Below are 17,148 nucleotides of genomic sequence, written 5' to 3'. Positions count from 1 at the left end.
TCCTGTGCATGAGACAAGCACCAACACAAGCCCACCTGTCGCTATGCCTGTCAGATTAGCATCGCCTCCCTACGTGCTGTACGCATTGAAAATTAATTTCTAGGCATGTCAGTAGTTTTTCATTTGAAAAGACCTTAACGGAGACACCTTAGATAATGTTGCTTTGTTAGGGTATTGCACTCTTCGGTGTGTAAAATAACTAATACTTTGCAGTCTTACTAGTTTCCCCCTCCTTAAATGTATGAGATTTTATGTTAATAAAACCAAAAGACTGGAACCTTTTTTTCTTCGTAATTGCAATATTTCACTCAAGGGTATACTTACTTAGCACACATGCCACGTTCCTAACCGCAACGACTGTGTGTGTGTGTGTGTGTGTGTGTGTGTGTGTGTGTGTGTGTGTGTGTGTGTGTGTGTGTGTGTGTGTGTGTGTGTGTGTGTGTGTGTGTGTGTGTGTGGGTGTGTGTGTGTGTGTGCGTGTGCACATGTACGCGTTTCACTGAGTCACACACACTGTGAGGCACACATTCAGGCAGCCACATAGTAAATAGTTTCTCCACATTCAGTGTCCACAGTGAAGTGATGTAAGGGTTTTTCTGCAGACTCTTTTGGTCTGCTGTAGTCAGACAGCAGGCGTACACGCAACACATACTGCTGCATGTTCGTGTCTGCAGCCCATGTGCAACTCGCCTCCTGAGCCCGAACAGCCCTTAAATCAGGGTTCGTCCGGAGACATCAGTCACCACAGTGACACCTGTGCCTCCCTGGATCCTATTCTTCCCATTTCATCAACTCCTCACTGGTGTGTGTGTGCATACTGTACATGTGACCTCAGAAGATATCCATCACCCCCAGCAAAACGTGCGTGACACCCGAGAGTTCCCTCCGGGTCGTGTTTTGTCAGGGATAGTAAAGAAACTGAACCAACGCTTGTTCTGAGGCCTGATTCATGCTTGGTTGTAGGGTGGTGTCATTCGGCGTGAATAGCCGATCTACAGTACATAACCGCCGCTATGCTTGACACGTCGTGAGCTTGTAGATCCGCTAGATCGGCTGCGCGAGAGTCGTACGAGGTATGATGAATTACTGAGCATGTGTTTTCTGTCTCTTCTCGCAGCATCAACAATAAGCTGCAACAGCCAGAGGCGGCGGCTGGGGTCCTGGAATACGCCATGAAACACTTTGGCGAGCTGGTGAGTGTTCTCTTTGTCCTCTCTTTTTTCTTTTTTCACTTTTCACACAGTATATACAGTATAAATCTTCAACATTAGTCCTGCTACGCACTCCTGCTATTCAACACTGTAAAACACTGCCGCTACGTAAAATGGGGATGAAACTCACAACCACCCCGCCCCCAGAATGTCCCATTCCCGACCAGTCCACAGTCACAGCTCGTGGAGAATATGACTGACTCCCTTGGTCAGCAGTTAGTGAGTAAGTGATTTTTTCATCCACATAAAAAGGTTTGCATACCTGTTTTTATCTCCCATATGCTTTATAAAAACATTGTGTGCTTTTGCTCCCAAGTGTTAAATGCATGTAACGCTCCATAGAAGCAGAGTGCCTTGCAGTAATAGTACCTTAACCGTGAACGGTTTGTAAAGCCATTTTACTGAACCGTCTTTGACTGTAAGTCTCTTTGTGTTACTTCGTACCTGCCAAGCGGAAAGCACCTAAAGTCATGTGTCTTGAAGAAAAGTCTATTCTTTGTGTAACATTAGTCCAGTATGGCTTTTGCGGTTTATACTACATCCCCATCTATTCTTTATACTTAGATAGATTGTTGCATGTTTTGATACTGTATGTCACCAATTTTGATGTGACACTTAACTAATGCCAGCAGTCTGCTTTGTTGACCGATACCAGCTTGTCTATTTATCATTTCATGTACTTGTGAACAGGTTGGGTTACTCGATCAGATAAACGCTGATGTTAAAAACAGCAGCTGCTGGGATGAAACGGTTTGATATTCATGTAAACAGCACGCTGTGTGAGTGTCGTCACTCAGTCTCATTTCATTCTTGTTTTTACCAGTGGCTCAAAGGAGTCTTTTTGATCACTCTTTTTGCGTAGTTCGGTTCAGTAGTTATTTTGCCTTTGTTGGGTAGACCGAACAGGTCACAAGCCTCTGTAATATATGCGTGTTGTACTACAAACACGCACTACCGCAAACGCGGAGTTGCATACAGAACCTCCCACAGTGCAGAACTACGTCATTTTGATTCCCAACCCTGGTGCACGATTCGGTTTATAAATAAACATAATATGGTAATCAAGTTGTCATATTTCTTATTACCTCAGCAATACAGTGCTGTCTGCATACAATGTATCTGCATCGGTTGCTATTGTAGGTTACTTTTAACTTGCCAGCACGTCTCACAATGACTCAAACTGTCCACATGAAATTAGACCGGTTTCGTACACTGGACCAGACCAGGTAAACCGAAAACCGACCCAGCCACTTCTTGTCACCCAACGGAAGTTCAAGGACGTTTTTAATGTGTTCAGTGGGTCACACTGGTCTTCCCCAGCTCTTGAATAGGCGTTTCGACAACCCACAGGGTTGTAACAATCGCCTGCTCGTCAAACCTTCCAATTGTGTTTGTTGGAGTGCCCAGCTGAACTGGAGGTACTGCTGCTGGAAGTCGAACCTGGGCCTCTGAGAGTGTTTACCTAAACGCCAACCTGACACCTAGAACAAAGAAAAACTTGAATAGCAAAGAAGTCTTCAAACACACACACACACACACACACACACACACACACACACACACACACACACACACCAGTGAATGAGTCCGATTGTGGGACAGTGTTTTGGAGAAGCAACCCAAACAGATCTGTTAACAGTATGCAACTTTTATTGAATTGCTACTTTTGGCCCAAAGTCAAGTCGTTAGCCCGCCGACTGTTTCACAGGTGAAAAATGGCCTACCCCCCATCTTGGCAAGCAGCAATTATGTCCCCCATTAAAAGAAACTATGGGCAAAGTGAAAACATTCAGTAAAAGCGGCTCCTGAGAGCACTTCCAGGAATCTTGTTTATGAGGTGAGCATTTGGAGAGCTTTACAATGGGAGGTTTCTGTTTGGTGTTCCAATCAGGCTCATCACTATGTCAACACAGGTTGTGCCCGGTCTGTGCATCACTGGCTACGGTCACCTAAAGGAAGTGTGACCAGGATGAGAATGCTCAGAAGCGGGAATCTCCAGTCAGCCATGCAGTGTCGTAATAAGAACCGGTTGCAAAATACTTTCTTATAAATGGAGAGTTCTTTACTTCCAACTGGGCATCTGCTGAATGACTTAGTGCAGGAATTCTGAAAGCCTTTTACCAAGGAGTAATTTGAGTATGCTGTTAAAAGTTTCATTATGACACTGACTCATTCATACTTCATTTCTTGGTTCCATCATAAAAACAAATTCAGTGAAGCAAGTGAAACATAAGGCAAAAATGTGTTGATCCTTATGGACACGCTGACAGCTTAGTGACCATTCTGTATGGAGGATAAAAACTGTCAATAAAGGAGTGTCTGGCCAGTAGTGCACAGACTATACACTATGCTCCTGGTGAGCACAAGCACCTGGGTTTGAATCAGACATTAGTCTTGTCTCGCATGCCGTGTCTCTCCTCTCTGGTCTTGGTTTCCTGTCAACCTACACTGATCGATCTAAAATAAAGATAACATAAAAATGCCCCAAGAAATAAGTATATCTTTATAAAAAGAAAATATAATATCGAGTTTCTTTTGCTATATTTGAGGTTGTAATATCATTTGCTAAATTGTAACACATAATACTCAACTCAAACTTTATTTTATATGGCACATTTAACATGACCTTGTCAACCAAAGTGCTGTACAAGTTAAAGACAAAAATCAAACAATGCAATATAAACAGACATCAGCATACAATGAAATAAACACAAACAAACATTAGCACCAGTAAGGGAAACAGGGCTATATCAGCTGTTACTGAAGGCCAGGGAGAATAAATGAGTCTTTAATAAGGATTTAAAAATAACTATCGACTGGGCAGCTTTGATGTGTATGGACAAATTGTTCTAGAGCCTTGGGGCAGTCACCACGGAGGCCAGGTCAACCCTGGATGTACAGTAACATATCGTTGCTGTCTGGAAGAAACCACCTAACACTATTTTTGTGTCAGGAGTAGAAGGACCCAAAAGCAGGCAACAAGATGCAGAGCAGATTAACTTCAAGGTGTTTATTAAACTAAACCAAGGTTCTTCCAAATAGGGCAAAATATAGCCAGATAAGACGTTGAGATAAATAAATACAGACTCACTCGACACGGACCAACGAGATCACAATGCAAACACAGGGCTTAAATAGACAGGGATAACAAGACACAGGTGAACTCAAAATACACAGGATAGGCTAACAGTCAAACGAGCAAACAGAACACAGATGACTAGGGATACAATGATCAGGTTGATAAGACCATAGAAGACCATATAAATAGATGCCTCATTGGCCTCATTGGAGCAATGTGTCTCCAGCGAAGGTGGAAGTCCAGCGGAAGTGTGTCTTTTCAACAGAGCTTTATTGGCACGAGAAAACAAACGTGCCTCTGATTGGCCTACCGAAAGTCCCCTTCTGTGACACGCGCGGAAGCTTCCGCTCGTGCTTCCGCTATGCTTCGAAAGGAAACTCGGGAAAGCTTGCCTACTCTTGAGAAGCACGCGCCCCAGAGCCGAACGAGGCGTCTAACCTTTTATTTATATGACATTACAGGAAACACCAAACAAGGGCAGGCATGAAGGCCCAGAACAATACGACAAAATAAAATACACCAAACCAAGGCAAAAACAGAAATGCAGTAATGATACAATAAAACAGGGGTACATGAAAATACAGTCCTAATAAGTCCAAAACCTTTTTTCTTCATAAATCAATGCTATTGAACACCCTTTAGGCTTGTGTGTTGATTAAAAAAAATGTATCCAATGGAAAGTATTAAAAAGTGCTACATTGGATCCTCAAACTATGTGCTCCGTCCATTTAGCCTTCTTTTATTTTTTTCATGAATCTGTACTATTGAATACCCTTTACATCTGTGTGTTGTTGTTGTTTTTTGTATGGATGAAAGTATAAATGCATGTGGACAACCAATGTCCAATACATTATGCTACATAATCCTCTGTTCTCAAATAGAAAGGTCAAACCACAACCTGTGGTATTTGCATGATAACTGTTAGGAACATGACTGATACATTTTAGGTTGGAACAAGACAAAGGGACAAAATGTTTATTCTCAACTGACAACCTGAAGAGCAGAATTCACAAGGTCGTTCGATACAATGTGCAAACTCAAAACAGATTTTGTAGTTGGTCACAGCTGCAACATTACTCTTACTGTTACTGAACATCACAAATTCCACCCAGATGCTGTACTGCACCACCAAAAATATGTACACAACGTGTGTGTGTGCGTGCATATTTATTTAGGTACAATCCGATATTTATTTTAATGAATAAAGCAGTATTTTAACCAGTCTGACTCTGTATGTTAGTGTGTTAATATAATCTACTGTTACTAGCGTATTGTAAGTAGCCTCTTTTTACTCTTCCATTGAGACATTTAGACCCTGGTGTCAGATAGCACACCCACTGGTAGGCAAGTAGTACTACCTGAAGCTCATAGGCCCAATAAAGGGATTCCCTCTTGGAATAGCTTTAGAAGTTTGCTCTCCCACTGGGGAAACCCACGCTTGAATCTCACATGGAATTTACAGATTGCAGCTTTAATTCCTGGTGATTACAATGTCAGAGATTAGAATAGGGTGCATTTTGCATCCCAAAACGCAGTTTATAGTTAAGGGACGCAATAAAACAACAACCTCTGCATCCACGGGATGCACTACTGTACTTGGCATGTACAGCCAAAATAATATGAAATATGTAGAGCATTATTATTATTCTTGTTCATTTTGCTAGCTGTAGTTACCGGTATAATAATCATTTCTTCTTCTGTTTTCTTCACAATATAACCATATAAAATGAAATGGGAGTTAAATGCTGCAATTTGTAAAAATATGACTCCTAACGTCGTTGAAGTGGGACTCATAAAATGTCCCTGGGACTCATCTAAAAGACCATCCCTGCATCCCGGGACTCATTATTACATTGACAACCTATTTACATCACTGCAATGTACTTTAGAATACACTAATGCATAGTGAATTGATCACCCACAAACTGTTAATGAGTTATGATGATCATTGATGAATGACTTCACTTAATGTGTTTGTTAATAGTTGGTTAATGATGTAAAACTGCCTGGGCCGTGGCTCAGCGGTCCAGGCACCTTGGTTGGTAATCCAGTCTGGGGTTCGACTCCCGATGCCGACGGCCTTGACTGCATGTCACCCCCCCCCCAACTCTCTCCCCATTTCCTGTCAGCCTACTGTCTGTCCCTAATAAAATAAAGGCGAAAGCCACAAAAAAAAACATAAAAACTGTAAAACTATGTTTCTTCATACTGTCTTTTTTCACTAGGAAATCCAAGCCACCTGGTATGAGAAGCTACATGAGTGGGAGGATGCCCTGTTGGCGTACGACAAGAAGATCGACATGAACAAGGAAGACCCTGAGCTGATCCTGGGTCGTATGCGCTGCTTAGAAGCCCTGGGAGAATGGTACGTTGAGCTGATCCTGGGTCGTATGCCCTGCTTAGAAGCCGTCTTACTGCCGGGTTCCAGGGACATGCAGAGAGTGTTAGAGAGGCAGGGGCGCTGCGAGCTTGTAGATCAGCTATTTTCGGGGCGCGACCCAGCACTCTTTAGCTAGTGGAGATGCGGTGTACGACATGGACTTCTAAACAAATTTGTTAAACGGAAAATAATGTGTTCATGTCATGGCATGGAAAGGAGTGTGGCATTTGCATTTATTTCACCATTGCACGTCACTGCCGGGTTCACACTAAATGAGTTTAGCCCCAGTTATCCGGTCACCGACCTGTTTTGTCGTTCGCAGACAAATCCCCGATCTCATGTGAAATTTGGACATGAGATCGGGGATGAACATGATTCTGAAGATGCCTCCCCCGAGCGTCACGGTTCACGCACGGTTGGCCAGTATGGTTTGCAGTTACCCTGAGGGGATAATTACTTAAATTGTTGCATACGGAAGTAGCCTATAGTCATTTGATTGGCATACTTTTTGAATAATAATTTAATCACCATGACCGACTGAGGAAATTACTCCATCTCTCCTCCATCTCCACATGGACATACTGTAAGTTGGTTGACTTGGTTCATTGAAATCACTATCGTCGACCCACATCGTCTGAATAATACAAATGAGTTATCTTTGCGTGGAAATAAAACAAAGAAACGGAAAGTCTCTACCAAGTCTTTACGGTAATGCAGGATATAATTGTATACACTTTCTGAAGTCATTTGATATAATTTTACATATAGAGAATTATTTACAAGCAAAATAATCACTAGCATGTTGCTCGGGTGGCGCAGTGGTAACGTTCCTGCCAGGGCTGGATTAGCACCTCTGAGGGCCCCTGGGCACTGAAGCTCGAAGGGCCCCCGTGCACATGCATGTGCGAAACCATTGTGTGCGTGCAAAGCGTGTGTGAAATTTTGGTAGTTTTTGGTCATTTTGTGGCAGTTTTATTCCGTTACAGTATATTGGCCTATTCCCGGTGTGTTTATTGAGTGTTTTTGCCTTTTTTCTTGTCGAGCCACCTGACACACTATGCGTGCAGAATGAAAACAAAGCAATGCTTTTATTCCACCAGAATCACCTCTCAACCTGACATCACACAGCCCAGTGGGCCCACCCACCTTGAACAACAGCCAATCTAGTAGGGCTGGGGCGGTATGGGGGTATGGGGGTCCTTGAAATTAAATGGCCATAAAAATCTTCTCTTATTGGGGTCCTTGGCATCTCTTTTCAAATGTGAGTCTGCGGGCTAATGAGTATCATTATGGGGGTCCTTGACATGAAAAAGTTTGGGAACCACTGCTCCACGTCCTCCTGGTGGGGGCTCCTCACTGGCAGGCGAAGAGAGTATAGTGTGGTGTGAACTGCAAAGCTGGAGTTCCCCAAGTCCAGCCAGAAGGCTCCAAATGGACCATTGTACGTTTTACTACCCAGTCACACAGTCTATGTAACAAAATAGTCTTCCTTGCACTGGATATACTTTGGCATCGGACCGTAGGATACAACTCGACATAACAGTGTCTTTTATATGGTTTATTATTGTGCTACCATTCACACCAACACACTCACACCAACTAAACACTGCACAAAATCAGTCAAAATCAGGTTATAAACCTAGAAGGAAACAAATAGAACAACAATTACTACCATGCAATATCTCTAATAATAACTGTACATTGAATGAATATGGTATGTTTGTCGCACAAAGTAAGCTCATGAAATCTTACCGGCTGTCACACGCGATGCTCAAAGATAGAATGCTAACAAACACACACACACCTCCTGTCGCACATGCGCAGTAGACTATCCAACGGGTCGCGCATGCGCAGTGGACTATCTGATGGTAAACAATACTATAATATAACCTCAAACGTCCCCCTAAACACACACAGAAAAATACAGAAACCCGCCAACTACTTTAAAGACACCCCACCATTATGTAAGTAAAATAAACCCCACCTTACTGGAATCTCTAAAGTAAAAACATACACGTAAGTTGTTGAAGGTGACAGTGTGTCACATCATGCCCTGACTCAAATGTCCACCATATGGCACTGACCACACATACATGCACGTATAAAATATAATGCAACAATTCCCACAACCATTATGGTTCCATTTGTACATTCTGAGTTTACACTCGGGTATTAACAGTGTAGATTGGCATCTCAGAGATAAAAAATGTTATCTTTGAGACCCCGACAATCAAGCCTATGTGATGATTGAGCAAAATGCGAGTGAAAATGCTTCCTGTAAGACGATCAATGTGAAATTGCTGGGAGGCACGAGAGAACAGAAAGTACCAGAACAGCATCAAGCTCCACAACGCCAAATCTCAGTGAAACCTCGACCACGAGCATAACGCCAAAACCACCGTCCACCACGACCACCACGTTCGCTTCCCTCTACATTCCCGGGTGATTTCATGCTACACGGTTGGGAACACATGATAAATTACCTTCTGGGAGTCGAGTGTTCTTTTGTGTGGGTAAACAAAAGGATTTGTCCAAAGGCTCAAAATATGTGGATGAACTCAGATCTGGAGGCTAAACAGCCACTGATTGCTTACGTAACAAAGGGCGCCTGTGCCATTGTTGTATACACTCCTGAGATTCATTTTAAGAGAGAAAATGATTCAAGTGGGGTGGGAATGACATAACTTATTGACCTTGCCAAGAGTCAAATGTGAACAGTCTTGTGGGAACACATTGTTTCCAGCTAAGGTAAAGAGGTTTAGTACAGTTCCATGAGATGAGACAGCTTGTCAAAGTCTAGCGGGATGTTTAGCGCCAGTCTAAACTCAGACTTTAAAGGAGCCTTTTTGTGCTGAAATGTCTGACATGTTCTGAACGTTCATACACGTACATTAAGCCCCAAAGGAATGGGGTAAATGTTTGGATAAATATGCCATATTTAAAAAACTGGGGGAGAAAAAACTGCTGAAAGGTTTAAAGTCATTGTTGGAAAGCTTGAAATCTAATAAAACATGTTTTGCTAGCTTGAAACTAAGTTTAGAAGGCTGCATGACTGTACTTCAGCAAATAGCAGACAACATTCCACTGGCCTCCAGCAGAATTATTATTTTCAGACTGTCTGTTTCAGACCAGAGATGGAAGACGACACTGCCTGAAGTCACGTGACTTTGAAAGTTTGCAACTGTGTGGATCTTTGAAGTTTGTGTTGAGTTCTGAATGAATAGTGCGCATTACGAGTTTTTTATTCATTTATTTGACGGATGCTATTATTGCTAATATTAGACAGATGCTAGGTTCATTGTTTGCTTGGTATCCTAGTTTTTTGAGGCACAACACATTTCTCTCTACATTCTACTTATGTCATTATTTACCTGGTTTATTTTAAGTCGCTGTGATACAATAAGAGTGTCCGCTAAATATCTAAATTGTAATTGTTGTTATTAATATTTTTACTCATTTTTCCTCCCAATTTAGTTGTTATGCGAATCAATTCCTCCGCACACATTTCTGTGTTGCCCTACTGGCTCACCTGCGAGAACAGAGCCCCCACCGGGAGTGCAAATGTACATAATTGTGTCCCCTTTATTTCTTTGTCACATTTTGCAAATGCAAATTTAAATAACTAGAGCGGTGCCCATTGGGCACTGGCCTACTTGGATGATGCAAGTTGGAAATGCATGTCCACCCAGTTACTGTATTATCCCTGTTATGTCGGAACAGGCCAGCTCCATATATGGAGATCTAGGTGTGATCAATTGGCTAATTTGGGCCCTGTCCAGAGCTGTGCGCGCACACACATACACACACACACACACACACACACACACACACACACACACACACACACACACACACACACACACGAGAGAGAGAGAGATTGAATACAGGTGCGGTGCATGATCTAATCAAGGAGATAGAGAGAGGAGTTTAGCACATTTCAAGGGGTTCTCTCCCAGGCGTTTTTTCGCTTTGAAAACAAAACGTCTGCGGTTTCCGAGGATATATACACATCCTGACGTAATGTATACTGTAGAGTAGAAGCAGTGGGCACCCAGGGAGTGGGTAGACATTATCTTACTCAATGACATCAAGCCTGGAGGGGGATCGAACCGGGTACCCGGGAAAAGAAACAAATACACTGATATCGGAGAGGAGAAACACATCATTGATGAACAAATCGAAAACCAGCACAATTTAACCACTACAAAGTACTGAAACGTGCGCTCCAGAGGGGTCTTGGTAATTGCTGCATTATACTACCAAATACCACAAAGTACACTGCAAGCCAAGTCAAGTATAGCCATTAATCACTGCTGCCGTTGTGAAGAAGGAAAACTCGAATGCTAAATGGTTGCAGACATTTAAAAAAACTAATTAACTAAAACCTTGTTTTAATTAGATTTCAAGCTTTCAAGTTTTTTCTCTCTCTCTTCTCAGTTTTGCATGATATTCATCTGACAGAACATTGGAAACATCTTGTGTTATAAAATTACAATAATGAATAATTTCATGGGGGGAAACGGCAAATCAGATTACCATAGATCAATTCCTCATATAAGTATCAATTTATTGTTATGCATAGTTTTGCTTAATTTTTGTATCAAAATGAGTTTGAATTTCCCATTGGTCACTGAATCATTGCATCAATTAAACCTGAATATAATGATGTTCGCAAACTAAATAGAACCATAGATTGAAGTTAAACAAAGAGAGTTGCAGAAATGAAAATGTCTCGCTAATCCAAGTTGATCAACCAAAGACAAAAATTTATCTGGAAAGATCAGTTTGGCAGGATTAAGCACATATGCCCTACTTCAATTGGAAAATAGCCAATCTGCAAGCTCAACGTCACAACGCGCTGTGAGGTTGTAGATCTGCTATTTAAAAGAATTGCAGAAACAAAAGTCTTGAATATTTTTGGCCCAAAATAGGGACACCATGCAGGATTAATGTGCTTAATTTAAACAAAGTGGGCAGATTTCAAGCTTTTATCCAGATTTCTGTGAGTGAAATCCACTATAAAGATTAGCTTTCATTTTGTTTGGCCACATTCTGAATGAGTTGTTAGAGTTCACTCGTTTCAATGTACAGAATTGCAGTAATATTTCTCTTCAATCGCTCCTTATTTATTTTAGGATTATTTCAAGTGAGATTCCAAAGATTTGAGTAATGCTCCGCTGAATCAAATGATAGCCACAGCTCTTTTCCTCTGGACCTGCTGTGTTAGCCCACGTAAAGGCACGCACAGAGCCAGGGCACTGGGGCCTTTTGTTCTTGTACGTCTAATATACGATACTGTAGCCATGCAGCTGGGAAAATGATTCACCTTTCTAAACCTGCATGTATATCTCTCTCTCTCTCTCTCTCTCTCTCCCTCTCTCTCTCTCTCTCTCATCGTCTTTGGTGTGAACCACATGTTTCTCCCGGAGTGCAAGCGAGATGCAGCGCTGATTGTTGTTAATGTGGAATTAGATTTTGTCAGATGACCCCGACGGGAACATCAAACCGTTTACTGGGATATTTGACAGCGGTCAGAGCTGTGTGCAGGCCGGTGGACAGCTTTAACATGCAGCCATAAAACAATTATAATAATGAATTAATTAATAGATAATGGTCGATGTAATAGAAACCAGGTTCTCGCCAAGGCGTAGCCTCTCTGGTGTTTAGCTGTCGGTCACCCGTCCTTCTCATCTGATGGCCAGCTGATGGCTGCTTTGCAAAAAAAAACTTAATTTCCTCGCCTTAATGATCTTCAAAGGCCCTCTGCTTTGATTGACACGGAAACGATCTCCGCCCTTACGTCACTCTGTTGTTTTTGTGCACACGTTAGGGCAGTGGTTCCCTGTCTTTTTAGCTCAAGATCCAAAAGACAAATTAGACGTTTGCCCGGGCCCCAAAGTAATGAAAATAGCAGATCTACATGCTCACTACTTTCACTACTTATTAAACTCATGAAAGTACTGAAAAAAATCTTTGAATCTAGTTTTTCATTCATGATAAAAAAAAGTTTTTTTGAGAATGTTTTTTGAAAATGTTTCGAAATAATAATTAAAAACGAAATGTAGGAAACAAAAAATAAAGGGACCCATAAATATGTGTCCGTGACTCATACAAATGGTTCCCGACCCACTGTTTGGGAGCCAGTGTGTCAGGGAGGCCGCGCTGCAGAGTGTGCCGCTGTATTAACTGGATGCTGTGTTTGTGTGTGTGTCTGTCCCACAGGGGCCAGCTGCACCAGCAGTGCTGCGAGGAGTGGACACTGGTCAGCGAGGAGACTCAGGCCAAGATGGCGCGCATGGCTGCCGCCGCAGCCTGGGGTCTAGGTACAGTATACTAGCTCAATGTCTTGGGAGATTTAACACACAATTTAAGCTGACACATTTTGGTTTCATTGATGAACAAATCGAAAACCAGTACACTTTAACCACTACAAAGTACCGCTCCTGCGGTCCTGGTAATTGTGGCATTGTACTACCAAATACTACAGTACAGCGTGAGTCAAGTCTAGTACAGCCATTAATCACTGTTACAGTCTCAAGGGTCAGGCCCACATCTTCTAACAAAGGACACAAACCAAAACTCCCTGTCCTTTGACCCTCAGTCGGGTGAGGAAGAACTCAAGAGAAAAGCCTTGATCGGAAGAAATCTTGGGAATAATTACAAAAGGAAACAGAAGAATCATGGAAAATATAGCACCATCAATAAAACTGTGCATAAAATGAGCAATAAAATAAAGGCAATAAAACACCGTAATAAACGCAATACAACAAATAGTGGGAATGAAGCAAATGTCTAGGTCAATTTTGTATGCTCTCAGGGTTAAATTAACACTCAGTTCGACTGTGTAGTAGCACTTTGAAGCGTAGGACGTCTGCATAGGGCATTCAATACGTCCTCTCTCTCTCTCTCTCTCTCTCTCTCTCTCTCTCTCTCTCTCTGGAGCCAAAGCACTAATGAAAACGAATCCCCCACACCCCAACCTCTGCCCAGTCCTTATATCCAGATGGGAATGGCATTGACTCAGAATATCGACATATCATAACGTGCAGTGGTGGAGAAAGACGCCCGCCCGCCGCCATCCAAACTAACCTTGTGTGCCAACACTTTACTGCAGATCCAACCCCCCTGTGGCCTTGCGGCTTCGTGGCCCTACAACGTGAACTGTAAACCTCCAAACACACAGCACGATACATCCAGAGTGTGCTCCAGGGTGTCCTTATAGAGGGAAACTAAATATTAAGGCTGTTTTCTTTTCTTTTATTCTTTGCTTGCTCTGATGTGGCTTTAAGAAATAGAGACTGCCATTGTTAAACGTCTCCCTCCTGAATCCGCTTCCCCAAATTTTCCTCTGCACTCGCTCAAATCTATCCTAGTTTAAGGTAAAACAAAGGAATAATATGCTTAGCTCTTGACCCTGTCCTTAATAGGTACTGACACTCCCCAGAGTCCCCAGTCATCCGATCGTATCATAATGATGTTATACTAAGAAAAGTAAGGTTACTGTATTCGGTTGTTGCATTTCAGCCTGGATAAGAGCATCACCTGACCTGAAGGCCTACTAATCACCTTGAGGCCTACTGTAAATTGTATTGTGTAACTTGTTCTGTACCGCTACTTGCACAAGAAATTTGGCACTGATCTGGCCAGAAGTTTGTGAAATTAGTCCCGGACACACATACCGATTTCTAGACCATTCGCCTCCTACGCCATAAAAACTTTTGCTATCACCGCCGCTCGCATGGAACCTCCACAGAGGTTATCCCTAAAACATACAGTACCAGGTTGTATCTACAGTACAACCTTTGCCTGATGGAAAACAAAAACAGGCGAGTAGTGTCAAGTTGATTTCGAGCTTGGTACCATACAGTTGAAAAGCATCATTAACCCTTGGACTACCAGTCCCAATTTTTTTGTTTGGGTAACAAATTGGCATATTTTTAATTCATCGTTTTAACATACAAGAAAGATTTGGTGGCTTGAAAAGATGTTTTTTCATTTTTTGTTCATTGAAGGTGAATTCTCTCGATTCGCCACCAGATGGCGGGAAAGCACCATGATGCTGATTTTGGCCAAAATAGACGAATCTTCCTAAATCACTTCCGGTTGAACGATCAACAACATCCTGTAGTATTTTGACCCTAGTCAATAGCTTGGCTGGTCCGGATTGCTAAGCTAATGCTATATTTTTCATAACGAAGTCAAATTAACCTCAAATCAACCCCAAAAGATCGCAAAATATCACATTTTTTACAGCGACGCACATAGAGACGGCGCACGTGCACGATAGCGCACGATCACGCGGATTTCGGCCGTTTTTTGGTAAATTACATCCAAAAATATTAATATTAGCGAAAAAATATTATTTTTTGATCTTTTGACCCCCCGATAACTGATATTGATTGTCATTCCGTTTTTTCCGTTAACGGGAGTTTTAGATTTTTTGATTAATTCAGTTTTTTCCGTGAATTGTAGGCCAAGGGTTAATAATTATTTCTGTGCCGCTAGCTGGTAGCATAAATGTAGTTAAGCTGCTCCTGCGTCCACTTTAAGAGAATCAGTTTCCTCCCATGCACACACTCACTGTAACCATTGGCTATCATTAGCATTAGCGCACACTGTTTACCTGTGGCCAGAAACGTTTACATGTCGGGAGCGATGCGAGACAAAGTCACAAATGACATCCGAACTTTGGATGGCTGACGATCGCCATAGACAGCGCTCGTAGATTCCGAGTTGTGGAGCTTTGAAAATCCTGCTTTGAACCGACGTAAATGGAGAGGAGTTGTAACGTCCCATAGCTGGTGGTGATGGAGGCGTTGCATAGCAACCGGATCAAGTATTCAAGTGGGTACGAATATGTTCGTACCTAGCGGATAATGTCCCATAGCTGGGAAAAGGAGCAGGAAGAAGCTGAATCTTAACATATATACGTATATACAATGTATGTATATATATAGTATATACGTATATATGTTTCTCTGCTACGTACCTAGCAGAGAAAGAATTAAGTTTGGGATTTGTTACGCGCCAGTGTCGCACACCAAAAATAGCAGATTTACAAGCTCACAAGGCGGCATGCTGCGTCGCATTGTGAGCCTGCTGTTTTCCATGCACGACACAGCACACAACCACGTATGAAGGAGGTATTAGATGCAGCTGAGTTGAGTTTGGTGTTCCTCCAGGACACTGGGACAGCATGGAGGAGTACACGTGCATGATCCCCAGGGACACGCACGACGGCGCCTTCTACCGGGCGGTGCTGGCGCTGCATCAGGACCTCTTCTCATTGGCCCAGCAGGTGAGTGACAGTGCCGTCCCTCCGCCCCCACGCACCACCATGGCCCAACCGTCTGCCTTGTTTTAAAGTATGTGTACATTAGAGGCGTATGTATTATAAAACATCCCATAAAGTCGTGGCCATATGGGATATATGGCCTCCTGCACTCCTGACAGCCGCATTACACTTTATTACGAAGGTGTGAAAAGTTTACACCGTGGCCATTAAAAACGGTGTGGAAAAGAACACGGTGATGAAATTATTTTAAACGGGAAAAGAAAAGAAAGTAACAGCCTTGTCGTTGGTCCAGACATAATCAAGCTCACTCCCTCTCCCTCCCGAATAAGAGCTTTCATTTAGATGAATACAATCCTACTAGTTTTTATTTATTTCCCTCTGCAGTCTACACTGTGGTACTTGGACATTTTACATAACACCCTCCATCATAAATCATCTTCGCTATGCACCTATTGCCGGCACATAAAGAGCCTGTTACCTCACGTGCACAGTGCACGCTCTCACTCACGCGCACACACACACACACACACACACACACTTCTCCACAGCCCAGCATCAACAAAGGGTGGTGGTGGTCGCGGGTGGTGTTTTCCTCATCTTGAGGAAGGCTTGATGAGCTCACAGTCCCTGGAGACGGACCGGTTCAGGCTGGATGCCAGCGAGACTGGGTTCATCCGCCCAGTTAGCTCTTTCACCGTGATCACAATCGCATCCAGGTGGGGCCCGCTCCATCCCCGTTGTCATTTAAGGTTTCTTTTCCGACGGCGGGGTCCGGTCACGGCGGGCGGAGGAGAAGGCGAACGAGAAGCAGATGTGGGGAGAGAAAGAGCGAGGGAGGGGGCCGAATGCTTGAATGTCAAACATGAGCTCAGATTAGTCTTGCGGATCAGGTAGGTAATCCTCACGCTTAAGTCCTTTCGAATTCGTGCCCCCCGCCACCCCTCACAACCTCCCCCTGCTTCCCGACAACCTGGACGTGTGCTCTGGGACTGAGAGCGAGCATCCGTCTGAAAGGTTATAGCAACACACTAGTCCTGTGTTGTAAATCTCTCATTGATTGGTCTGTTCCGGCGATCTAGTGTAGACACAACATACTGTGGGTGCTTACGTCACGGTCAGCTTGTAGATCTGGTATGCTATTTGTTGAAATCCTTGGAATTTTGTTTTTGTTCAGCGTGTTCCT

At 43.0% G+C, this 17,148-nt stretch overlaps 1 protein-coding gene across 6 annotated transcripts in view; it reads left to right on the top strand.

The window, feature by feature from the left end:
• mtor (mechanistic target of rapamycin kinase) overlaps window positions 1-17,148 on the top strand; it is a 141,249-nt gene that overhangs the window by 78,925 nt on the left and 45,176 nt on the right. For all 6 annotated transcript variants that reach the window (XM_083769578.1, XM_083769579.1, XM_083769577.1 and 3 more), the window contains exons 30-33: window positions 1,118-1,193; window positions 6,516-6,655; window positions 12,893-12,993; window positions 15,853-15,968. In XM_083769578.1, coding sequence (XP_083625704.1) covers window positions 1,118-1,193; window positions 6,516-6,655; window positions 12,893-12,993; window positions 15,853-15,968 — 433 coding nt within the window. The remainder of the gene's footprint in view (window positions 1-1,117; window positions 1,194-6,515; window positions 6,656-12,892; window positions 12,994-15,852; window positions 15,969-17,148) is intronic.

This window comes from Protomyctophum parallelum (genome assembly GCF_964188405.1).
Source record: "Protomyctophum parallelum genome assembly, chromosome: 7".
Lineage (NCBI taxonomy): Eukaryota > Metazoa > Chordata > Actinopteri > Myctophiformes > Myctophidae > Protomyctophum > Protomyctophum parallelum.
Note: the sequence above shows the minus strand (reverse complement) of the source record. Positions and strands in the feature narration are given on the sequence as shown.